Source organism: Lepus europaeus, chromosome 2 (genome assembly GCF_033115175.1).
Source record: "Lepus europaeus isolate LE1 chromosome 2, mLepTim1.pri, whole genome shotgun sequence".
Lineage (NCBI taxonomy): Eukaryota > Metazoa > Chordata > Mammalia > Lagomorpha > Leporidae > Lepus > Lepus europaeus.
The window spans coordinates 138,453,140-138,479,339 of NC_084828.1; the positions used below are offsets into that span (position 1 = coordinate 138,453,140).

The 26,200-nt window shown below is 44.4% G+C and overlaps 1 protein-coding gene across 1 annotated transcript in view; it reads left to right on the forward strand.

The window, feature by feature from the left end:
* SLC9A9 (solute carrier family 9 member A9) overlaps nucleotides 1-26,200 on the forward strand; it is a 625,461-nt gene that overhangs the window by 482,994 nt on the left and 116,267 nt on the right. Inside the window, exon 13 of the mRNA XM_062213558.1 lies at nucleotides 16,630-16,681. Coding sequence (XP_062069542.1) covers nucleotides 16,630-16,681 — 52 coding nt within the window. The remainder of the gene's footprint in view (nucleotides 1-16,629; nucleotides 16,682-26,200) is intronic.

The window sequence follows — 26,200 nt, forward strand, 5'->3', positions numbered from 1 at the left end:
TCCAAGTAGGGAAAACAAACAAACAGAGCCATAGCTAGACTCATGATGCTCAAAACATTGAAAGACAAAGAAAATCCTGAAAACAATGAGAGAAAAGCCATCCACCATACACAAGAGAACCTCAGTAAGATGAATGGAGTCCTGAAAACAGTGAGTTAATATTTTGAAAATACTTAAAGAAAATCTTTCAGCAAAGAACCCAACATTCAGAAAACTCTTCAAAAATGAAGACAAAATAAAGACATCCCCCGATGAGGAAAAGCTGAATCTGTTTCTAGAGTATCTGCCTTATAATAAGCACTAAAGGAGGTTCTTCAAAATGAAAAGAAATGATATCAGCCTATAATTTGAATCGATTGAAAACCAAAAAGTGAGAGTAAAGGTAACCATGTATTAACCATAAAGGCAGCCCAATTACATATTTCTATTCCCCTCTTCTTTTAAATAATTGTAAAACAATACCATAAAACAATTTACAAAATTGAAGTGTGGGGCCTATGGTGTACATATATTTGACAGCAGCATGAAGGAGGAGGGCAAGAAGGAAGCTGTTTTAGAACAGGGAGGTGACTTGAAGTCAGTAACTCCAGGGCACAGGGAGAAGTGGGGAGAATCCTAAATGGTAAATAAGAAGATAAGAGAAAAAGTCTGTGAAAACATTTTCTGCATTCTCTGTTTCTTAATAAGATGTGAGACAACATAAAGCAATAATTACACTGAATTGTGTTCATAACATATATAGAAGGGATATATATATATATGTATAACAATAACAGCATAAAAGAGGGGGAGAGAATAAAATAAAGCAGTTTCCATATCTCATTGGCATTAATTTATTATAAACTCAAAACAGACTCTGAGAAATTAATATGCAATATCGAGGCAACCATTAAGAAAATAAAATACAGTAAAGGTACATACATAAATGAATTAAATATGTTTAAAAGAAATAGCAAAATGTCAGAAGTAAATTCAGCTGTATCAGTGTGAATGAACAAGAGTGTACTCAGAAGGCAGACACTGTCAGACTGGGTTTTATTAATTAATTAATTTATTTTTTGACAGGCAGAGTGGACAGTGAGAGAGAGAGAGAGAGACAGACAGAAAGGGCTTCCTTTGCCGTTGGTTCACCCTCCAATGGCTGCTGCGGCCGGCGCATCGCGCTGATCTGAAACCAGGAGCCAAGTGCTTCTCCTGATCTCCCATGCGGGTGCAGGGCCCAAGGACTTGGGCCATCCTCCACTGCACTCCCTGGCCACAGCAGAGAGCTGGCCTGGAAGAGAGGCAACCAGGACAGAACCCGGCACCCCGACCGGGACTAGAACCCGATGTGCCGGTGCCGCAAGGCGGAGGATTAGCCTATTGAGCCACAGCACCGGCTCAGACTGGGTTTTAAAAAAGAAAAACTAGATCCAGATAGATTCAAAGATATAACTATGCCAATGAAGGATACAAATAATGTCCATATGTGATCTGCAGTAGTACACTCATATAAGACAAAGAAAAAAACTTTGTTGACAAAAAAAGAGGGACTTTGGATAATCATAAAAGGTCCCATTCACTTGGAAGTTACAAGAATGCAGCTATTAATATATGCAGCGACTAAAAATACATATGCACTTAATAAAAGGTCCTAAGACCTAAGATACTTGAAGCAAAAATTGATAGACAAAAGAGAGAAAAGTTAGTTAAAAGAAAAACAATAACAAAATAATGTTAAAAAAAATGACTGACTTATGTGAGAATCACTAAAGTGGCAATTACTAGAGCTTGAGAAATGCCACATTACACCACACCACAGCCATATTGTTTTCAAATTTCAAGTTCATTCTGCATTCTTTTTTAAGATTTTTTTATTTATTTGACAGGTAGAGTTACAGAGAGAGAGAGAGAGAGACAGAGAGAAAGGTCTTCCTTCCGTTGGTTCACCCCCAAATGGCCGCTATGGCTGGCGCTGCACCGATCTGAAGCCAGGAGCCAAGCACTTCCTCCTGGTTTCCCATGCGGGTACAGGGCCCAAGCACTTGGGCCATCCTCCACTGCCTTCCCAGGCCACAGCAGAGAGCTGGACTGGAAGAGGAACAGCCGAGACTAGAACTCGGTGCCCATATGGAATGCCGGCACCACAGGCGGAGGATTAGCCAAGTGAGCCACAGCGCCAGGCCCCCATTCTTCATTCTTATATACTGACACCTGCAGCAATAACTAAACTCCACTAATTCCTACACTTCAGTCTCCTCTTATCATATAAGTCAATTCTCACTAAGGGAGTAAGAAAAAAAAAGGTTTATAATTTCCTTCATCTTTATTCACTTGTTTATATATATATATAATATATAATAGATATATAATAGATATAATAGATATATATAATATATTATAATATATATTATATTATATATATATATATATATATATAAACTAGGCAGCGTACCAAATTCAAATGAAACTCCCTAAATTTAAAAATGGTTAAAGTCTTGGTTCTTTACTACCTATGCGACCTCCCCCTAATCTCTGTGAGTGTTAGTGTTCTTATCTTTAAAATACTGTGGTGGACGGGTTGGCACTGTGGAGCAGTGGGCTAAGCCTCCACCTGAGGCGCCGAAATCTCATATGGGCACTGGGTCTAGTCCTGGCTGCTCCACTTCCGGGCCAGCTCTCTGCTGTGGCCTGGGAAGGCAGTTGAATATGGCCCAAGTGCTTGGTTCCCCGCACCCGCATGGGAGAGCCAGAAGAGCTCCTGTCTCTTTGCTTTGGATGGGTTCAGCTTGAGACCATCTGGGGAATGAACCAGCAGATGAAATACCTTTCTCTCTCTCTCTCTACTCTGTAGCTCTGCATCTCAAATAAATAAATAAAATATTTTTTAAAATAAAGGGGCCGGTGCCGTGGTGCACTAGGTTAATCCTCGGCCTGCGGCGCCGGCATCCCATATGGGTGCCGGTTCTAGTCCCGGCTGCTCCTCTTCCAGTCCAGCTCTCTGCTGTGGCCTGGGAATGCAGTGGAGGATGGCCCAAGTGCTTGGGCCCTGCACCCGCATGGGAGACCAGGAGGAAGTACCTGGCTCCTGGCTTCGGATTGGCGCAGCACTGGCCGTGGCGGCCATTTGGGAAGTGAACCAACGGAAGGAAGACCTTTCTCTCTCTCTCTCTCTCTCTCTCTCTCTCTCTCTCACTGTCTGTAATTCTACCTGTCAAATAAATAAATAAAAAATCTTTAAAAAAATAAAATAAAATACTGGGGTGCCCACATTCTACATCAGAATGGCTCAGATAGAGTCCAGAGTCCTAGCTCTCTGCTAATGCTCACTCTGGGGCAGCCAGCAATTGCTCAAGTACTTGGCTTTCTCTCACCTACATGGGAGACCAGGCTACTTGCTTCTGTCTGGCCCAGCTCCAGCCATTGCAGACATTTGAGGAGTGAATCAGCAGATGGGAGATTCTCTCTCTCTCTCTCTCTCTGTGTGTGTGTGTGTGTGTGTGTGTGACTCCAAGTAAATGAAAATAAATTTTAAAAATAGTAAGTAAATAAAACTTTAAAGAGAGAAATAAAATCAAATAAAATGCTGTGATAGGATGAAATAATCTGATGTCTCTTCCACTGACAGTTCTGATTCTGTTATTTTTGCCATGAAAAAGATCTGTTTTCACCAAGCTTCATCAGGAAACCCCGCAGGATCCAAATTGTTCAGTCTGAGCCGGTGAGATCCACCTCACTGCTTCACAATTGCAGCTTCCAGAAAAACTTCTGAGGACTCAACATCTATGCAGAATTCGGTAGTCTAAGCTGGAGCATTTAATGAAGCACATTTTGCCTTTGGGCACAATAAGTGGATTCCGGCTAAAACACTTTCATTCCTCCTGTTTAGGTCCTCGTGTGTCTTGTTGGTATGATCTCCACTCCTAACATCTGCAGTTGGCAGATGCCACAACTTATATGTGAATGCCCTCTGGAAACCTGATCCGGCCTAGGGCTGGGAGCAGTTTATGACAACTTGGGCATAAATATTCAGCCATGTGAGAGAAACAGTTAAAAACACAATTCTAACCTTAAGGCTAGGAACACACTATGTTTATTTAAGGTGTGTTTGTTGTATTCACGGGTTCCCTAAGAGATTTTGAGTGCCTACAAACATGTTTCTAGTTCAAGTGCAAGCTTTCTGCAGTTGCATGCTTACAGGTGTGGTTGTCTCTATATTAGTCTGTGTCCAGGCAGGGAAAAAAAAAAGTATTACATTCAAACTGAGTAGTTTAAAGAGACTTAAGAAACTACTTAGAAGATGTGGGCTAAGGGCCAGCGTTGTGGCATAACAGGTTAAGCCACCATCCCATATGGGTGCCAGCATCCCATATGGGTGCCAGCCTGGGAAAGCCGCAGAGGATGGCCCAAGTGCTTGGGCCCCTCTACCCACGTGGGAAACTCGGATGAAGCTTCTGGCTCCTGGCTTCTGGGTTCCACCTGGCCCAGCCTGGCTGTTGAGGCCATTTGGGGAGTAAACCAGCAGATGGAAGATCTCTCTCCCTCTCTCTGTGACTCTGCCTTTCAAATAAAATAAATCTTAAAAATAAAAGCATGATGTGGGCACATCTAAGAAAACCAACCAGGGACTGAGCAATACCCACAGGGCTACTATCATGGGGAGCAGTTACCACCCTAAACACAAAAGGCAGGACGAGGAGTGCGTTCCAGGACCCAGAGAGGTTTTATCATGAGGCGCCTGCATAGAAAGAGGTGTCTATTAGAAACTAAGTTTTCAGCAGAAGAACACAGACGACCGTGGTAGCTTGGCAGAAAGGGAGCCTGCAAAGTAAGCACCTTGTCTTCAGTCTCCTCCCTCCTTCCCATGTCCTGCCAGGGCTTCCTATGGACCAAACCGATCCAAAGGCACGCAAACCCAGTTGATACCATTCACTTTGGTCAGCATCCCAGAGCCCAGGGTAGTTAGTCCTGGCTCTGATTTCCCTCAATGACTTAGGGTTATTGCAGAAGAATTAAGAGAGGAGTGAATCACCTTTTAACCTATAAGCATGAAAAGAACAGATTATTTAAAGATTTTAAGGTATCTCTTTAGACTTTCCCCCCAAAACAACAGATAATATACTAGTTACATGTAAAACGCCCAGAGCCTGGTCTGTTCCTGGTCTGAGACTGTTTTTGAGCTCTTAAGCTTGGTGACATTGCGGGGGCGGGAGCATGTCACTGCTTGAAAGTGCATTTTTTTTTTTTTTTTGCCACATCTCAACATTTCTGAAGACAAGATGTGTCTTGTAATCAGTGGTGTCATAAATATCATTAGTGGCATTTTTCTTCTTAGAGGGACATAAAGTAATGTTTATAATTGATGACATCTTCAGTTCAATGTAATTTGGTGTAAGTAGTTTGGAAGTGGAGCCTAGTTTAACACATTTTTGTGTATAGCTCATGCACTAGTAGTCGTGATACATCCTCAACCGTTACTTTATGAATGAAGGAAGGAAGGCAGCTGAGAATGAATGAAAGTATCCACCTGTGCTAACTGATGTTCACTTTCAGAACATAGACAGTGTGGAGTCAGGAAAAATATCAGTTCATATATAACAGTTTTTTATGCTGTCATCATTTCTCTTCTGGAATGAGAGACTGAGAAGCCTGAATGTTGCATTAGCCGTGTGCATCCACTTACCTCTCATGATTTCATTTTCTGTGAAATTGGTGCTAATTCTGTTCTCAGGCCGTGCACTTCCTGTAGTCTTCATGATAATTGGAGAACTTGTTTTACAGCAGATTTTTACGCACTCCTCTCATCTTTCCTTTCTCATCTCAGCTTCAAAACAACTTCTTCTCAGTAATGTTTTCATCAATTCTCAATTCATTTTCCTGATTTTAAACCATTGATTCTGAAATCTTTCACCGTTTAAAGTTTAAACATTTCACTACACTGTAACACAGTGATGCATCAGGTTTTGCTTTGGCCCTATAGATAATATATAATATATAGTATAGTTGGTTTAGCCAAGGAAAAAAATGATTTTTCTTACTCATTGACTTTAATAACTCTCAGCAAGAAACTAAAATTAGGTTCTCTTTGGATGAGTCATGCAGTCGTAGCTTCTTAGTTTACCTATTTCTCTTCTTGTCAGTTTCTCTTTAAACTTAAGATACATATTCATTTTTAGCTAAAGGAAAATTATGTGTTAAGGCTGGCATTTCTTTTTTAAGAATACACTTGTTTTACTTATTTGAAAGGAAGAGTTACAGAGAGAGAGAGAGAGAGAGAGAGAGAGATGGAAAGAGATGTTTCATTCCTTGGTTCACTTCCCAAATGGCTACAGTGGCCAGGACTGGTCCAGGTCAAAACCAGGAGCCAGGAGCTCCATCCATGTCTGCCACATGGGTGGCAGGGGCCCAAGGACTTTGGTCATCTGCCTGTACTCTCCTTGGGGCACATTGTCAGGAAGCTGGGTAGGAAGCAGAACAGCTGGGACTCGAACCTGCTCACCAATATGGCATGCAGGTTTCACCAGCAGCTAAACCTGCTGTACCACAGCGCTAGCCCCAGGTCTGGTATTTCTGAAAGCTCTCTTCAGGGGCTAAGGAAGAAGCTTTTTCATTTAAATGCTTTTCTATCTCAAATCTGGGTAGTAATTGTTAACGGCATCATGTGGTCCTACAAAGTGTTAACCTTCCCAAGGGAAAATAGGATTTCTGTCATTTGTTTATAGAGATTATGCATCACAACCTACTTCCAATTATGGGCTTAAATAATGGTTTTGGCAACCATTACTTTTCCCAACACCCTTTTAATTTCAGTTCCAGTGATGTATTAGTGTTGGTGAAACAATCTTCTTTGGCTATTTGTTCAAATGCGAAGTCCACATGGGTAATAACACTGTACCGACTGCAGGATGTTGGTGATGGATAGCCAGAAGCGACAGATTTATGGGAGCAAAATTATTACAGAACTCAGTTGCAAGTGCTTTTTAATGACTAACTTAAAGAAATGGGATATAAATCTTTCTTTTTGTTATTCTTAATTACTAAAATGCATGGTGTTATAATAACTCAAGTCTTCTTCCCAAACTCCGTATGCTTTATCTAATACGTGAGTATTACCTAGTGCAGACTCCACATGGTAGCTGTTGCAATTTTAATTGTGTGTTTCCAGCTGGCTTTGTGCCCTCTGCCTCTCTTGTATCCATGTTCCATGGTGCCATCTCTCAATACCTTTGGTGGCCTGGAACTTCTGTTCTCACCTCTTTTAGCTCTTAGGAAATTCAGACCCAGCACTTGCAACTTATGTGAATACAAGCTTAAATCCTTGCCTTGTTGGCCTAGACTAAAGTGGGGCATGGAAAACTTTAACCCATGCTAAGGAATTTCAGGCATTGACAGTTAGAGAAGGTCATGATGTGGGGAGGTACCTTCTCAGAACATCTCGTGGACTACTTGCCACCTACTAACAGTTAAAGCCTGTTTGAGATGGGGGTTTCAGAACCAATCATCAGGATTTTCCCTTTCACATGCATTGTGTTGTAAGTAAACATCCACCAATTTCGCAAAGCTTTGCATCCTTCTAAGAATTCTTTCCAGGACATTACTCCATGTAAATATCTCCTGACTATCATTTGCTTTGGCTGAGTCAACTTTTTTCCTGGATTATTGAATAAGGGAGATTTAATGTTCTCTAAATGTATGTTCTCTGTCCTTCCCTCTTGTTTTTAAAGTCCATTCTTGATTTTTGTTGATGATTTTCATGGGGAGTATATGCTCTGTGCACTAAGAGAACACATTTCCACCCAGGCTACTTCCGTTTCAGACTCCCCAGCAAACCCTAGGCACATCAAAGAACAGCAGCATGTGACTCTCTCTGAGCTCTCACACCTGGGCCACCTTGCACACCACGCATGGTCTTTAATGGACAGTTGGGATTGCTCCACCTGGAGTTCCTTGTAGCTGAGATGGTTTGGAGTGAGGGAGGAGATGCGCTTCTGATAACCATCATATTATTCTATTTATTTGACTGTGAGGAAACCACAATGGCTTTTCAGGTTTTAAGTTTTCCACTCTTCATTCAGACACCTGAAAGGCTGGATGTATTTTTCAACCACTTTTGGTTTCACACCAACAAATAAAACATGCTTCTACAACTACTTTATATTCAGTTATAAAATGTACCCCGTTTTCCCATACAACATGTTCAGCCTGGCATTGAGAAGACACACCACCTGGCACCACACTAGAATTTCAACAAGCTAAGCCACTTGGAAAGATAGTTTTTTGGGGGGAGTGCATCTTTGGCTCGATAAATCCCTAATTGCCAAAGCAAAGCACCCAGAGTGAAGCCTTAGGGAATAAAGGCCAGATGCCTAGATAAATGGTTACATCCGTCTTAGCACCAAGGGTGTCAGTGTGCTTGCAACTTAGGTCAAAAAAATTAGTGTGCACATTCATTTTCCATACAGTTTCTCTTTTTCTTCTATGTATTTATTTTTAATTTATTTTGGAGACAGAGACAGATAGAGGCAGACAGAGAGAGCTCCCATCCTTTGGTTCACTCCTCCCAAATGCCCACAGTGACGAGAGCTGGGCCATGCTGAAGTCGGGAGCCTGGAACACAATCCAGGTCTCTCATGTGGGTGGCAGGGACCCAGCTACTGAAGCCATCACCTGCTGTGTTGTAGGGAATGCATTAGTGGGAAACTGGAATTGGGAATGAAGTCAGGACTCAAACTGAAGCACTCAGATAAGAGACACAGGCATCTTAACCAGTATCTTAACTACTAGACCAGATGCTACTCAATACAGTTTCTAATGGGCTGTTATCTGTAGCCTGAAATCAGCTAACATTTTGGCAGAAGTAAGCATTCCGAACTTAAGGGAAGTTTTGCCAAACAAAGTGCAGGATGTAGATCTGCATTTGTGTCTGTGACATGTGCTTGTTTATTAATGTTTATCTTTCAAAGAACATAACATTTTCAGCATAGTTTCACATTCCCAAATGTATTTTTACATTCCCAGACACATGTAAACACCAGCCGCACAGCTCATCTGTGCAGCCAGAGTGCACCTACACTTCTAGGTCATTACATTCCTAAACCTCCCTTGTAAATATGCACCCCTGGAGTCGGAAATACAAGGAAAATCTGCTTCAAGACCATCTGAGACAGAGTGAGACAAAACTGTTGGGCCGCAGAGATTTTGCAGTTAAATCTTGATTCAGAAGTTCTAATAGCAAAGACAACAACATCAACAACCATCACAGAGCAACAGCGGTTACTGCTTCTAAGTATTTCTCGGTGTCGGGCTCTACCCTGAGCCCCTTGCATGCATTATCTCAGAACAGCCCCTGTGAAATAGTTACCGTTCATCCATTTTGTGGTGAAGGAAACAGAGGCAGAGTTGCCTCTTGCCAGCAGTCAAACAAGTAAGTGATAAGATCAACTAGCCAAGGTGTCTGATCCCTAACAAGTATGCCATATGGCTATTGTTAACTCTTCAGTATTTTCAGTAAATTTTTGTCAGCACAGAATTCAAGAGAGCCCAGATCTTTCTTAGTTCAGTCGGTCTGAAAAGGTTTCATGGAATGTGTTCTGCCACCACAATTTCTAGGAGAAAAACAAATACCAGTGGTGCCATGTGTATTGTGCTATCAAGAAACTGTGGGAATGGAGAACATTTGGTAGACCACTGCAATGGTCCAACCAAGAGCCCATTAGGGTTCAAATTAAAATAGGTGTGGTAGAGAAGAGGAGATGGATTTCAGAGGTGTGTTCCTGGACGGGTGATGGGACTGGGACCTGACAGATTGACTGTAGAATGAAGAAGAGGAAAGTACTGAGATGTTTCTGGGCTTCTATTCAGGGAACCTGAATGGTTCACCCTTGCCACTAATCAGATTAGAGCAGGAGAAGGATGTGTGGGAATTTTCCCAAAGGGACACCCTGTTAGCAGGATGTGGCTGAAGCACAGGGCTGGTAGGAGCTGAACATTTCTGCTGTGAGCAAAGCAATGCCACCTTTCTACATTGCTGTCAACTTGGGACAAATTGGCTCTCCACCACCTTATGAATTTTGGCTGTTTTCTTCTATGAAGTAGAGGTAAACTCCAAGGAACAAGAGAGAAATAATGTATTCTTCAAGGCCAAGATCAGTGGACTAAGATTTGTACTCATGGAAAATGGAGAAGGGTGTGGCAGTTTCATTATTTCAAGAGAGCTGGACATCTTATTCAATAAGGAATGCTTATTCCACATATAGTTGAGAAAACTGATATTCAGAGAACTTAATTAGTCTCAAACTTAAAAATGTAGTCAATGAGAGAAGTGAGACTTGAACTCATGAGGCCTAACTCCAGGGTCCAAACACTAACTGCTGTGCCACAGTGAGATTACAAAATGAACTAACATGACTTTTGCACTTCCTTTAGTTCATTTTCTTATTTTCCCAAAATGAATTTAAAATATTTAAATTATTAATTTTAATGGTTTTGGCCATACACGAGCTCCAGTAATATTTAGTCAAACGATATGGGGTGAGAAATACAAGATTTTGTTCCCATGTGATGTTCTAATGGCTACACAATAGTTTCCAAATCTCAGCAGTATTTCAGACTCCTCCCTTGTCAAGGTATATTTATGTGCTCAATATCAAGTCGCTCTTCCCTTACTAAAAATGTCATTTTTTACCCTTGGCCATCAAATACAGTTCTTGAAGGAAATGATTTCTCCTCCCTACCACCCAACCCTGGATGGCAGGGATCTCAAAAGAATCAAAACCACACTTAAGACTATTGGAATTCACACAATGAAACTAAGCCCAAGTAATATTTCACTGCTTTTCTGGACGTGCTAACTGATAAGAATCAGGATGGGTTTTGTTGGCTTTAATGGGAAAAGTGAACCTTTTGTCAGTGCCTTACCTTGCTTCCTCTCTAAGAAAAAAACAACTTCAGAGCATTCTCCTTGGCTGTGGTTGGATATGGGAGCTTCCTGAGATTTTAATATGTCTAATAAAACTTAGCAAAGAATGGAGATGCAATAGGAAGGGAGGTGCGTTATGGTGCACAAGAGATGTGTTTTGCTCTGAAAATGGAGCTGGATGCTCACTGTAAATGAGGAACCCGGAGTGAGATGTTCAAGGGCACAGCTGGGAATATGTGCAAAGCTCGCTTTCATTTCCATTTGAATGCCATAGAGGCAGCACTTGACTTGCTTAAAATTAAAAGGTGCATCAAGAATGCAAAACTTGATATAAAATTTTAAGCAGCCTTTTCTGTTATCATAATGTGTTCCTTTCTTTCTCCTCAGTCTTTCCTTTTCACTGTTGTCTTGGTTTTCATCCAGCCTACCTCTACTTCTCCCTTCCTTTTCAGATATCTAGCTCTGTCCTTGCTGCCTTCTTAGCCCCTAGCCTATCAATAAATGATAAATCAATCCCCATCTGGGAGCTTATTCCCACCCCCAGTAGAAGCAATGTCTTACTAGCAGACAGGAGATCCCTACTGTGCACTGGCCAGTCTCTGTGGGTCAACTCTGAATTCAAGGGTTGCCCCGTGCAGGGCCACTGACTATGAGGATTTATCTCTGAAAGTAATGAACAACAAGCATAGCAGAATTAAGCTCTGGCACAATCAATTAAAAAGTATTAATTGCAGCAAAAATAAAAGCTGCTAACATTTCTTAAGAGGTTACTAAGTATTGGATCTAAACTAAACACTTGGAAATGTTTTCTCTTTTAATCCTCACTACAACCCTATGTAGCAGGGTCTTTTGGTATCCCTATTGATAAAGACTCAGTGAGTGGCCCAGGTCACACAGCAAGTGGGATCCATGTTCCTCAACCCAAGCACTCAGACTCCAGACCACTCTCTTAACAATTGGGTGTCTTTGGGGCCAGCGCTGTGGCGCAGTGGGTTAACGCCCTGGCTTGAAGCACTGGTATCCCATATGGGTGCTGGTTGTAGTCCCGGCTCCTCCTCTTCCAATCCCGCTCTCTGTTATGACCTGGGAAAGCAGTAGAGGATGGCCTAAGTCCTTGGGACCCTGCATCTGCGCAGGAGACCTGGAAGAAGCTCCTGGCTCTTGGCTCCTGGCTTCGGATCGGCACAGCTCTGGCTGTTGCAGCCAATTGGGGAACGAACCAATGGATGGAAGATTTCTTTCTCTCTCTGCCTCTCCTCTCTCTGTGTAACTCTGACTTTCAAATAAGTAAATAAATCTTTTTAAAAAAAGATCAGTATGCAACATTTAAAAAAAAACAATTGGGTGTCTCTGAGATTTCAACAAATGCAAGGTGATATGGAAGCCCTAAGATTTCAACTAGGGCTGGCATATAACGCAGATTAGTGGCTTGCTCTGCATAGCTGTGCATAACTAGATAGGAGAACAGAGGGTGAGCCAGGGTTTCCACAGATGGAGCAGGTGACCATAAGTGCCCAAAGTGGGAGTTCTGCCAGGACACAGAGAACAGAGTTGGAGGAGTACAGCTATTCAGTCCAACTTAAGTGATGGGGGAATCTGTGACCCAGGCAAGGGATCATGGCGATGGGCCAACGCAGTGATCAGTAGAGCAAGGGCAGTGCTTGGGAGTACAGGAAAAAGAGCAGGGTACCATAGATGCCTAGTGGAGAGCAGTGCATCTCAACCCACCAGCCTACTGTATGTAAGTTACCTTTTATGTATAAAAGTGAGCGGTTGATAGGCTGTGGCCCCCACCACCGTGGCTGGAGCCAGGTGACCACATGGCTCAACCACTGGTGTCAGTTCCACCGCCACCCTAATGGGATTTGCTGCTCCCACTTCCTTGCCTGCCCCCCAGTGAAATTTAAAAGGACCTCTTCCAGAACACGTGGCTCTCTCTGTCCCTCTCTCTCAATCTCTGTCTCTGTCTCTTGATGTCTCTCTTTCTCTTGCTCTCTTGATCTCTCTATTATGCTCTCCATCTCCCTCTTTTCCTTTTTCGACGTTTCCCTCTGGTCTGCAGGTAAAGCCACCACCTGCAGTGCCAGCATCCCAAACGGATGCCTTTTGAGTACTGGCTGCTCCACTTGCAATTCAGCTCCCTGCTAATGCACCTGGAAAACCAGCAAAAGATGGTCCAAGACCATGGCTCCTGCACGCATGTGGGAGACCTGGAAGAAGCTCCTGGCTCCTGGTTTCAGATTGGCCCAACTCCAGCTGCTGTGGCCATTTGGGGAGTGAACCAGCAGATGGAAGATTCTCTCTCTCTCTGCCTCTGCCTCTCTGTTACTCTGCCTTTCAATTAATAAATTTTTTTTAAGTGAGTGGTTGCAAGGTTACCTCTAACACAGTCACTTTCACACTCTGATACACTTTCTCGAATAGGAGAGTAAGAGATATAGAGGCAGCCTGCTTGTTTGCACAGCCCTGGCCATGTGGCATGAACATGCTGTGACAACCTCAGCTTGGCAAGCTCACTTGAGAAAAGCAGAAAACCGCCCTCAGAGGCCATGATGAGTGGTCTGCAGGCTTGCAAGGGGAAGATAAAGGAAACCATGTGTTAGCACAGCCTCTCTGTCATGTTCAGGTTTCATTTTATATGTAGATCCATATACTAAACCCAAAAAGGAAAAAAATGTATTCAATTTGACTCTCGGGTTATTAGTCCCATACTAAATGAAAAGGAGGGGGATACTAGGACAATAGGCCAACCCCTTGTCACAGTCAGAAAATGTTGGCTATCAACCTGGAAGACACAAGAATAAAAAAAGAAAACTCGTAGTGGCCAGGGACCATTTAATGTGGTCATAAAGGGGTCCCTGCGCCTCTCAGCAATCACTGTAATGCAGCAAGGGTGAGGTTTTATGGGGCCCATGGCCACGCCAAGTCCTCCAGCTAACATTAGAAACTCCCCACCCTCCTCTGTTGAAGGAAGCTGGAGCCAAGCCATCCCCTTTAGCGAGATTGTTACTCCAGTGGCTACGATCAGGAGTCAAGGCAGGTGTCGCTCCTACACGCCTTTCCTCTGTGGCACTTCAACTCGAATAATTATTTCATTGTCACTAAGCCTCCTAACCCGTATGCCGTGGGAGGACAGGTGCTGGCCCTGGTGCCCTGGGAGCAAGTTCTCCTTCCTCAGGCCCTGCGAGAGGTTCCTTCTGCTCTGGGCCAGCACATATCCCCACCTGCCACCAGACAGCACGAGGGAGGAGGCAGAGGAGTAGGGGAGGCCTTGTTCCCAGCCCGGCCTCTGCCATGCTGTCCACACACAAAACTGAAGAACTCAGTCCATGACGTCATGCCTCAGGTCCACCTGCCTGCCAGGATCATTGAAACGTGGAGCGTCTGCGTTGATGGCTGCGGGGCAGAAAGCTTCAGTGTCAGTGGAAAACCTCTGTCCTGCCTCCAGCTATAAGTGCTGGCTTTCTCAGGAAAGTGAATTTCTGTTCTCTCCAGTTTTCTAGACAGTTAACTAGAAAAAGGCCCGGAACAAAGGCGACAAAGGGAGCTGCAGTCCAATTCTCTGCCGACCTGGGTGCCTACTGGCCCTCAGGAGAGGAGGCTCTGGGTTCATCCAGGAGCAAACCCCTGGGGCACCCCAGCACCTGTGCTGGGGCGTTCAGATGCACCAGACAGAGCAGCCCAGGGCCAGTCCAGGGTGAGCACAGGGCCACGTGCATCCCAAGGTCACTGCTGAGCCCACCGGGGAGGCCTTACTTCGTTCTTCCATTCCACCTTTGCTGTCCCTCCTTGCCTCCCCCTCTCATCTCCGGTTCCTTCCACTCGCCCTTCCCCTTCTCCCTGCCCCCCACCCCTTCCTCTCCCCGGCCCCCACTCTACCCCTTTCTCCTGAAAGCTTAGTCCCTGCCGAGGCCTCTCCCGGTTACCCGCAGGCCAGTGTTTTATAAGAGCCCTGCATGCTGCCCTTTGGTCAGACAGATGGAGCTGCCAGTCAGAGAGATGAGGCCGTTCACCTGGAGGACATGAATTTTTGAAGAATCAGAGGTATTTTAAGCAAGCTGCATTTTCTGCTTTCCTGTCACAGGGCCACCATGCCCCCCGGGGGCTCCTCACCCTGCCTTCCTCCCCTCACCCAGAGAACAGGCCCAGGGCGGTCTCACAGAAGGTGTCTGGGAGGGGGAAGACTTGGAAGAACTGAAGGTCTAGTCAAGGTTGGCCTCCTAGGAAAGGCCACGGGGGAGCTGGAGACAGCGGCCCCTTCCCCAACGCCACCACCCTCCCGGCCCCCACCCAGAGGTGCCGGCTACAGGACAGGAAGTTCAAGCTTCAGGGCCCTCACTTGCTCTGGCCCCCTCCAGGGCCCTGGGAAGAGCCCCAGTGCTGTGTTCCCAAGGGTCTATGTTTTTAAGATTTGCAAAAGGAGTGTGTTTTAAACATAGCTGTGTTTGACTGTTATGTTGTTGTTGTTTTTCCGTTATAGCTTCCTCTCCTTCTTTCTTCTCTGGTCAGATGGGTGGGGGCTCCAACTAGGAGGAAGCTGAACTGGGCCTGCACTGAACCTGGATGGGGTGGGACACGTTTGTGTGGTCATCCCACTTGGGGTAGGGAGGGCTTACAGAACTAGTGCACAGCCTGGATTAAATATGAATGTGTCCTTGGGCGTGTGGCATCGCAAGTCTGCGGGTAGTGCAGGAAAAACAAAGCTCAAAATGCACTGACCCAGAGGTGACTCTGGAAGATTCTTCCAGTCATGAGACATGGAAGTTTTATTAATGCTCCATCAAAAGGGAAATTCAAGGCTGAATTCAGGATTGAAGTGTGTCTGCTGATAGGTGCTCTGTGCATTGCTTTTGGAAATGGCCTGAAACAGAGATGGTCATCTCACCGTGGAGGCCAGACCCACAGTGTATCTGTGTGCAAGGAAACTGCCTGAGTGATGCTCAGTGCTCAAGTGTTTTGACTCCTCTTGCTAGAGGAGAGACCCCCTCATCTTACCATTCTTTCTAACACGAGATCAGTATCAGGGAGAGAACTGGAGTATGCAGACAAAACCTACAGAGGCAAAAGTTATTTTAGAGGTGTGCCAGGCCATTAATCAAAATGTTGCATGTTTTTCCTGGATTTGTGGATGTCTTTTACATTTACCAGCTTTTAAAAATACACAGCCTTTTGGCTCTTTTGAAGAGTCACTTCTATTCCTGATTTTGTATTTTCATTTTATTTTCCTTAAAGAACCACTCCCCCCACCGCACCCCACCCCTAGATTGCATAAGCCTCAAGACCCGTGACCCTCCCCCTCCCTGTGAGCATCCCGTGAGCATCTGGAGAAAGGTTGCATCCTCTCTGCTTTGGGGACCTCTACCCCGGGCTGGCCACCCACATCCTAGGTCCTGTTTGGTCTGTGGGCCCTTTTGGGGTACCAGCTTCCCTTCCCCCCAGGATCCCAGCTTTTGGCGCTATGGAACTCTTTTTCCTGATGACTCCTATGCCAGATTCTCAGGGCCCTGCTGCTGTTGGGCAAGATGGAAGCAGGGAACTGCTGTTGATGCTCGGTCCCTTCCGCTGAGCCGAGGCCCAAGTGTACCAGCTGTTATGTGGCTAGAAATCCCCTTGAAGCTCTTCTGATTCGGAAAGGTCTTTTGCCAAGTCTTTTCCCAAAGGTGATCTGACGTGCTACACTGTCTTGTCCCTTCTGTGGCGAGTGTTAACCAGTTTTTTGTTTTCTTTGGCAGAGTTGGTGTGGACCTGGATGAAAACCTGAAGGAGGAACCCCCCTCGCACCAGGCAAGTCAAAGAAGCCAATGTATGACATACAGAAATATGAGCTATTCTGCTCCAGACAGTGTTGTATGCTTGTCCAACAAGTGGCCTGGAGGTTCTTTCCAACCAGGGCTGCCTCTGCTGATAAATCAGATGACACTAAAATACATGAGAACTCAGCGTTGATAACATTTTGCAGAATGCTTAGAACTAACATCTGGCCTGCGCCGCGGCTCAATAGGCTAATCCTCCGCCTAGCGGTGCCGGCACACCGGGTTCTAGTCCCGGTCAGGGCACCGGATTCTGTCCCGGTTGCCCCTCTTCCAGGCCAGCTCTCTGCTATGGCCAGGGAGTGCAGTGGAGGATGGCCCAAGTCCTTGGGCCCTGCACCCCATGGGAGACCAGGAGGAAGCACCTGGCTCCTGCCATCGGATCAGCGCGGTGCGCCGGCCGCAGCGTGCCTACCGCGGTGGCCATTGGAGGGTGAACCAACGGCAAAGGAAGACCTTTCTGTCTCTCTCTCACTGTCCACTCTGCCTGTCAAAAAAAAAAAAAAAAAAAAAAGAACTAACATCTGCCTCAACCTCTCTGTGGCAGCATGAGGCCTGGAAACTTTGCAAGGTAGGAGCAAGACCACGGATGTTGGAACGTAGCACCCCAGAAACTTGCTACCTAGATGGTCTCAGCCGAATCTATTCAAGCTGTCACCAAAGCATGTTAAGCACACTGATTGTCCTGCCTGGCTTCTCATTAATCAGGACAAGGTGTGCAGAAATGTTGAAAAGATGCAGTCCTTGGCCGGTGCCGTGGCTCAGTAGGCTAATCCTCCGCCTTGCGGCGCCGGCGCCGGCACACCGAGTTCTAGTCCCGGTCGGGGCACCGATCCTGTCCCGGTTGCCCCTCTTCCAGGCCAGCTCTCTGCTGTGGCCAGGGAGTGCAGTGGAGGATGGCCCAAGTCCTTGGGCCCTGCACCCGCATGGGAGACCAGGAGAAGCACCTGGTTCCTGGCTTCGGATCAGAGCGATGTGCTGGCCGCAGCGCGTCTACCGTGGCGGCCATTGGAGGGTGAACCAACGGCAAAAAGGAAGACCTTTCTCTCTGTCTCCCTCTACTGTCCACTCTGCCTGTCAAAAAAATAAAAAAATAAAATAAAATAATAAAAAATTTTAAAAAAAGAAAATATGCAGTCCTTGTCTGCGGTTCCTGGCTACAAGCCGCTGTCCCCGGGGTGGCTGAGCCCGCCTCTCACCAGGCTTCTGAGGAGAACCTGGTCAGCCTGGAGTGTGAGAGGGCGCTCTCGCCCACCCCGGAGCAGAAGCCCGGGCACTGCCGCCGCTGCCGCCCTGGCTTCAGGACGGCCTCAGCCCGTCCCGCAGGCCAGGAGTGTCGTGGGCTCCTCCGTGAGGGACAGTGTCAAGTGCGTGGTGCTGTGGCCGCCAGCCTGGTCTGCTACACCAAGCACTCAACCCTCGCCTTCAGAGACCTGCGGAGCGCAGTTCGCCTCCTGCTGCCTGGGCAGCTCCACAAGCACGCGGGCGTGGACGGCGCCAAGGCCCTCCTGAAGCTCAGCAGATGCAGGCAGCCAAAAGTGACATGGAGCTTAGCAGGCAGGATGCTGATTCACCATCAGCCCCTCAGGAAGGGAAGGAATGCAAGCAGGAGTGGAAGGAGGGAGAAGTGCCTCCTTGGTGCAGAGCCAGCAAAGCCCCTGCGGGTTCCCAGGTGATGTCTTATGGTCACAGTTACGACTTCCGGGTGCCTTTTTTCATTCGCTATAATACAAATGTTCAAGGGTGTGCCCTGGTCCAGCTTCCTGATCATGCACACTGTGGGATGCTGCAGGTGATGGCAGGAGCAGTTGTGCCCTGGCCAGCCATGGGGGAGACCTGGGTTCATCCGCTGGCACCTGGCTTTGGTGGAGCCCAGCACAAGCTGTTTCAGAGAATTTGGGAGGGATTCAGCAGATGGGAGATTTCTGTTGGTCTGCCTGTCCTTCTCTCTGTCTCCTGTCAGTCTTTTATTTATTGTTTGTAGATATTTCATTAAAAAAAAAAAGAAAATATGCATAAGACAATGAAACTGTCTAAGTGATCCATTCCTGACTTAACTGGGAAATGATTATCTACTAAGACCTAAAGATCCTTTGGAGAGTGTTACTTAGAACAGTTTGATGTCCCCTCAATAGGGAAAATGGATTCTTCAAACTCTGGATTTGAATTTGACATCAAAGTAGAACATCAATAGCAATTTTGCATTAATCTTTTTAATTTGCTTTTTTTTAAGATTTTTTTTTTTTATTTGAGAGGTAGAGTTACAGACAGTGAGAGGGAGAGACAGAGAGAAAGGTCTTCCTTCCACTGGTTCACTTCCCAAATGGCTGCAACAACCAGAGCTGAGCCAATCTGAAGCCAGGAGCTAAGAGCTTCCTGCAGGTCTCCCATGTGGGTGCAGGGGCCCAAGGACTTGGGCCATCTTCCATGGCTTTCCCAGGCCATAGCAGAGAGCTGGATGGAAGAGGAGCAGCTGGAACTAGCACCAGCACCCATATGGGATTCCTTTCGCCACAGGTAGAGGATTAACCTACTGGGCCACAGCACCGGCCCCTTATTTATTTTTTAATTTTTTTTTACTTTTTAATTTTTTTAAGTTGAACAAATTTCATGTATTTCATATAACAGATTTAAGAGCATAGTGATACTTTCCACCCTACCCTCCCTCTCTCCCATCCTTCTACACTCCCTCCTCTTTCCTTTCTTATTCTTTCTTTTAATTTTTACAATGATCTACTTTCAGTTTATTTTATGCTCATAATATTAACCCTTTAGTAAGTAAAGAATTCAACAAATAATGAAAAAAAGGAATGTTCCTCAATCAGTACAGACAGGGACTATAAACAATAATCGAATTGCAAAATGTCAATTTTGCCCATATACATCATATACATTACATTTTTTGTACTCTGTTAGTTACCACAGATCAGGGAAAGCATATGGTATTTGTATTTTTTGGGCTGGAATATTTCACTAAGTATAATGGCTTCCAGTTGCATCCATTTTGTTGCAAAAGGCAGGATTTCATTCTTTTTTATGGCTGAGTAATATTCCATATATATATATATATATATATATATATATATATATATATATACCACATTTTCTTTTTTCAGTCATCAGTTGATGGGCATCTGGTTTGATTCCATATCTTAGCTATTGTGAGTTGGGCTGCAGTTAACATGGGGGTATAGGTGACTTTTTCATATGCTGATTTCATATCCTTTGGGTAAATTCCCAGGAGTGGGATGGATGGGTCATATGATAGATCTCGTTTTAAATCAACACTTCCATGAACAGGTGTGTAGAAACTTTACACCTTACACTGATATTAGAAGTAGGTAGAGATAACAGGGTAATACTGTGAGTAAATGATGCTGCTTAATGAATTGCGTTATGATCGTATTTGGATTGAAGAGGATCCACCACTTGTTACCTCCATGGGGTTTCCCTGTAGTGCCATCCATGAGGCAGCTGGTTAGGTTCCTGGATAAGATGCTGTTTTCCTGGTTTACATGGATTCGAAGAAGGAAGAAGTCTGAACTCCGCACTGAGAAATTAAATTGGTGAAGGTTCCGGCTTTCAAGAACTTTGAATGTTCCGGTCACGAGTGTTCCCCCAGCAGGCTGTGCTGCCTCAGACTTCACTACCCAGGAAGTAACGTCTCACTGCTGGGCTGAGCTCGGCTGCCACACCCAAAGCACTGGGCCAGGGCCAGCCTGGGGACCTTAGGAAGGAGATCAAAGCCCATCTCCTCACACTGGTGGGCATAATGAGTAGTTCCTAAGACCTCGTGGTGGCTGATTTTTAAAAGTGTCTTCATCTTGTATAAGTCAAATAATCCATTCTCCTGCCTTCAAGCAAAACTTTTATGTAACTTTTTTCTTTCTCATATACCCTTTTCTTTAAAAGAAAAAAAAAAAGACAGAATAAGAAAATTCATCAAAGAAAATTCTTTATCTTCCCCTAACTGCCTAATATTTTACAATCACATATAATTCTTGGTAAAATTTCCCACTAGCCTAACTCTTTCCTTTTATAATTTTAATGTATTTTATGTTAGCTCATTCATGTGACACTTTAAAACAAAGTTCACTGTTGTTAATTCAGTAATAACTCATACTTGAAGATATTACAGCAATAAAAGGTACATTTTGTTGTTAGAGAAATAGGATCATGTATCACAGGACAGTGAAAATTATTTGAATCTTGGGCAAGTTTTATACATCTTTGAGTCTTGGCTCCCAAATGTGTAAAATGCAAATGGTAATAACATCAACTTCCCTAGATTACAATGACAATCAAGGGGATTATGTTTATGAAAACTGCCCGATTTTAATTAAGCTCAACCCATCTCATTTTATGAAGGATTTGAGGTAGCTTATGCTACCACATATAAAAAATAGCAAAAGGTTTTTAAAGAATTTTTAAATGCAGTAAAAAAAAAAAAAACCCACAGTAAGAGCAGAAAGTCAAAACAAGAATGATGAATAAGCAGACAGGGAGGACCTCTCCTCCCTGAGTGGAGCCACAAGTAAGCTTCCTGGTGGCCAGGCCAGAAGCAGAGGAAGGAATGACCACAAATACGCTAGATTCATAGCCTCAGAGGGAGGAATCACACCATCTCCAGAGGTACCGAATTTCACAGGTCACTGTGTCTTACAAGGAATTTCTCACTTGGAACCTCCTTCAGAGGTCAAAGAAAGATCTACTTAGATGTTTAGTAACTAATATGATGATTTACAGAGTTCCTACTCAACTGCTACTGTTCAAAAATGAAATAATTTTAAAATCAAGAAACATTCTGTAAGTGTTCTTATTAGCCATAACGTTTGACTATCAAAGTAGTCACATTTCAGAAAGATGTTAGCTCTACACCTTCAAAGAATTCTTGTCTTCAGTGTCAAGTACAGGAAACAGTGAGCTCCAACAGAAGTTGGAGAACAAGCCATAGTCTCTGTAGCTGGTACTTTCCAACATATCTGTCAAGAACCTCTCTGTCCTCAATTTGCCTGGCAATAGCTTACTTCTCAGCCATTGCTCTGTTGAGCTATGGAGTGTAACCCTAATTCTTAGGTGGTTTGCGTGTTTCCACTGGCTTGCATTTATTCAACTAAGCTTGCATTAACAAATAGGATTATCTTTGCACTAGTCAACCTTAAAAAGAGAGACTTTATTCTTACTCACCAAAAGCTCAAAATTTTGTAGGTAGCTATAACCACTACTGACTGTGCACTCTCAAAATACAGAATAAACATGTATATTTTCATGAGTATATTTTTATAGGAATTTCCTCTTTCTCTGTTTGTGGAGAGTAAAATAACCTTTGGGATTATGAACTTGTAGCTATGACTAACTAGCAATGTCACAATTCCCTTTTTGCTTTGTAATACCTTTAAAATGTGAATGATTTTACGGTCTTACTTGTACCGGGCACAAAAGCTTCTGAGAGTATGCCCCATATGAAGGTATTAAACTTTAAATACATACTCCGAGCAAATGTGCTGCATTGAGAAATGGGAGGTTTTGCAGTTGTGATAGTATGTCTCTTAAACTTGAAAAGAGAAAAACCCTCAAATCCTCCTCCGCCCACCACAGGCAGTTTCCCTTGTCATTGACAGATTGGTTCCTTGTCCTTGGACCACACCTCTGCAGAGTAGATGAGCATCCCCAGAGACCACACTCGCCTTCAATCTTTTAATAGGAAATTCTTACTGCTAAGAAGGGCTGCCAGGATGCTGCTGACTTTCCTTTTTTGCCATTTTGTCAGAATCATCCTAATATTTGTTGAACACTGGCTGTTGTTCTTACCACGTCTAAGCACTTTATCTGTATTATCTTGCATAATTTCTAAGCTAACCCTGAGTGAGTACTGTTCATATCTCCATCCTACAAATAAGAAGAGAGTTACATGCCAGCATAAGCAGAGACCTTAAGTAGCCTGACCAACAGCACATAGAAGGCAGCAGTGACACTTGAACTCAGACCAGTTAGTTTCAGAGCTTCCACTTGTAATTGGCATGCATACATGCACACACACAATTATTGTCACCCATTGTCGGGCACTAATTTCGATGTGAGGAAGATTCAGCAGCTACCAATTCAAAGTCTCTCTCACAGAGCTTGTACTCAGATGGAGAGCACTAATCTAAAAGAAAGCGCAACTACACATTCTAAATGCAGGAAGCAGGAGCAACATGGCTGGCCAGGAAAGAAAAATGGAGGCAGAGCTACTGGCTGGTGAGGGTGGGCCTCTCTGAGAATGCAACATTGTATTTTATTTCTTTTTTCTTTTTTTTTTTTTCTTGACAGGCAGAGTTAGACAGTGAGAGAGAGAGACAGAGAGAAAGGTCTTCCTTCCTCTGGTTCACCCCCCAAATGGCCACTATGGTCGGCATGCTGTGCCCGATCCGAAGACAGGAGCCAGGTGCTTCTCCTGGTCTCCCATGTGGGCGCAGGGCCCAAGCACTTGGGCCATCCTCCACTGCACTCCTGGGCCACAGCAGAGAGCTGGACTGGGAAAGGAGCAACTGGGACAGAATCCAGCATCCCAACCAGGACTAGAACCCGGTGTGCCAGCGCTGCAGGCGGATGATTAGCCTAGTGAGCTATGGCAGGATGAAACATTTTATGAGGGGAGTAAATGATGTGCAGAAGCAGAAGCAAGCCATGTGATGGGCGGGGGTGGTGGGAAGATAGGCAGATAGAACAGTGAGTCACATGGGTGAGGGTGTGTCCAAGAGCACCAAGAAAGTCAGTATGGCTGGAGCCAAGCAAGGTGGAAGGAGATGGGGATGCAGGTGGTGGGGGAGAGGGCTGGGCCACCTCATTGCCCACAGTGTTGCATTTGGTTTTGTTATACATGTGATGGGCACCATTGGTAGTTTGGAGCTGAGAAGTAACAGCTTTGAAACAATTTGTTGTTCTGCCAACTGTTAACAATGAGGATAATTTTCTTCCTTTCTAGTACAACTTTATCTTTTCTCACTATGCTTGTTTCTCTATGATTTCTCCTAATATTAAAATCCAGTTCTCTTTTACTTCCCATAGTCCCCTCATTGAAATTCGGTTTCTGGTTGTCCTTTATGCTTATGTGTAACCTGAGTGGATCAGTTCTGATCGCTGCAGCTCAACAAAGTCAGCCCAGAGCTGAGAAAGGTTCCAAGAAGGGCAGCTGCAGTAACTGAACAGAAGGAGCTGCTGCCAGAGCAACAGGGATTAAAAGGATTAGGATTTCTCCATCAGAAAGACCGGAGCGAAGAAGGACTCCACAAAGTGTCTGTCAAATATGAGGGGTGCGAGCAAGGTGAACAAAGACTTGTTTGCCAGCTCCCTGAAAACCATAACCTGGAATACCTTTGAAGCCTAGAAGGGACCCCTGGTGAAGAATAGAAACTTTTGTTTGTCTGCACAATTGATATTTCTTTCTCAGGGTCATCAGGAGTTGCAAAGGCTGGGAATACAAGCAGGTTCAATAAAAGAAAAGATTAATCGGCAGACGGTGGGGTCGTTAAATAAAATTTGTCATTATTGTGAATATTTTCACATACTCCTAATCAAGGCATGGAGAACAGAATAATGAATTCCACACACCACTCCCCAAACTGAACAGTGATCAACATTTCTCCTACTTGCTTCATCATTACCCTTATACTTCTGGACCTGGTCTCAGAGAATGTAAATTCCATGCTACATCCTCCGCTAAATATTTCAGAAATCGAATACAAGGCTCAGACCTAGATGAGGCTATTTTTAAGTTATATTGTAACTTGAATATGCCAGAGAAAACATATTGAGTTTTCCTTTTGCCAACACTAAAATTTTTGGTTATACTTATCTGTGGCTTACATACCCTAAGGTATGCCTAGTCCCCACTAACTGCAAAGCACTAAATTCTATATATTTATCTTATCAATATATTCTACAGTTATATGCTCTAGAATGCAGGAATAATAATGAGCGAGTGGAGGAAGTTGGCAGCTACAGTTTAGTGAGCACCTTTTATATATGTTATATATGATTAAAACCACCTTGAACCCTTGCCTGACCAGTATCTATTATATTCCCGTTTTACTAATTATAAAATTAAAGTTCAAGGAACTAAAGACATTTTTCTAAGACAACACACCAGCAATGTGCTTGGCCCGGGCTAAAGACCAAAGCCAGGGACCAACCATACAGCAAGTTAAGTCACCTACAAAACCGGCATCCCAAATGAGCACCAGCTCAAGTTGTGGCTACTCCACTTCCCATCCAGCTCCCCGCTAATGTGTGTGAAAAAGCAGCAGAAGATGGCCCATGTACTTGGGCCCCTGCCACCCACATGGGAGATCTGGATGGAGTTTCAGGCTCCTGGCTTCAGCCTGGCACAGCCTTATGGTGTGAAACAGCAGATGAATGATCTCTCTGTGTGTCTTTTCCTCTCTTTGTAACTCTGCCTTTCAAATAAATACATAAATGTTTTTAAAAAGATACCAAAGCTGTTTTTCCTTGCCATCCCTTTGTACCGCTCCCTCCATAGGTAGTTGTCCAGTGGGTACATATCGCCTCCACTCCTAGTAAGGTAGCCTGTCAGTTGACATCTGAGTAATCGCTTTCCTCATTACTCCTGACCAGTCTAACATTTCAGTCATATTGAGAATATGAACTATACCATCATCTCAAGGAACCACAGCATATTCTTCACCCTCTTCTTTGAATATCTCAGTGTGGAATCTCTCCCTGCACCCATCCCTGGTAAGCTGTCTAGGAAGTCTTTTCCTTGGAATGGTACATGTCAGCCTCCATCATAGCAGCAGGTTCTACTTCCTCCCAGTAGGAGTGGGTCTAACAGCGTGACCTTCTGCTTGCTACTTTCCCCCAGCAAGGATTGAGCTGTCAACCAATCTAAAACTCTTGTTCATGCAGATGTCTTAAGGGAGAATATTCCAGACATGACAAAGGCCTAGAGGCAAGAATATGCCCCAACTAGTATAGAGTGAGCCATGGTGGGGGAGTGCATTCCAGAATATGAGCCAGTTGGAGATACAAGCAGGAGCCATATCACATCAATTATCTGTTGACACATCACTGCTACATAGCAAACACAAAATCTCAGAGGCATGCAACAATAAACACAAGTATCTCACGACTCTTTGAGGGGTAACTGCTCTAGGTTGGACTTGTTTGGATATTTAAGGTCAACTACAGGTTGGCCAGAAAACCCTGCTGATCTTATCTAGGCTTGTTCTCATGTCTGGGGTAGGAAGGCAGCTAGCTGATTAGGAGAGCCTTAACTGGGATAATTTCAGGTAACGTGGCTGTGTCCCACATGATTCTCTTCTAATCCAGTGCTCAATGGGCTACCCTGGGCGTGCCTTTCCCCGGGAATTGACAAGGGCAAGAATGAAAGCAAAAATAGCTAAGGTTTCCTAAGGCCCTGGTACTGCTGCTGCATTATATTAACCAAAGAAAGTTGTAAGACCATCCTAGGAAATAGATCTATAAATGGATA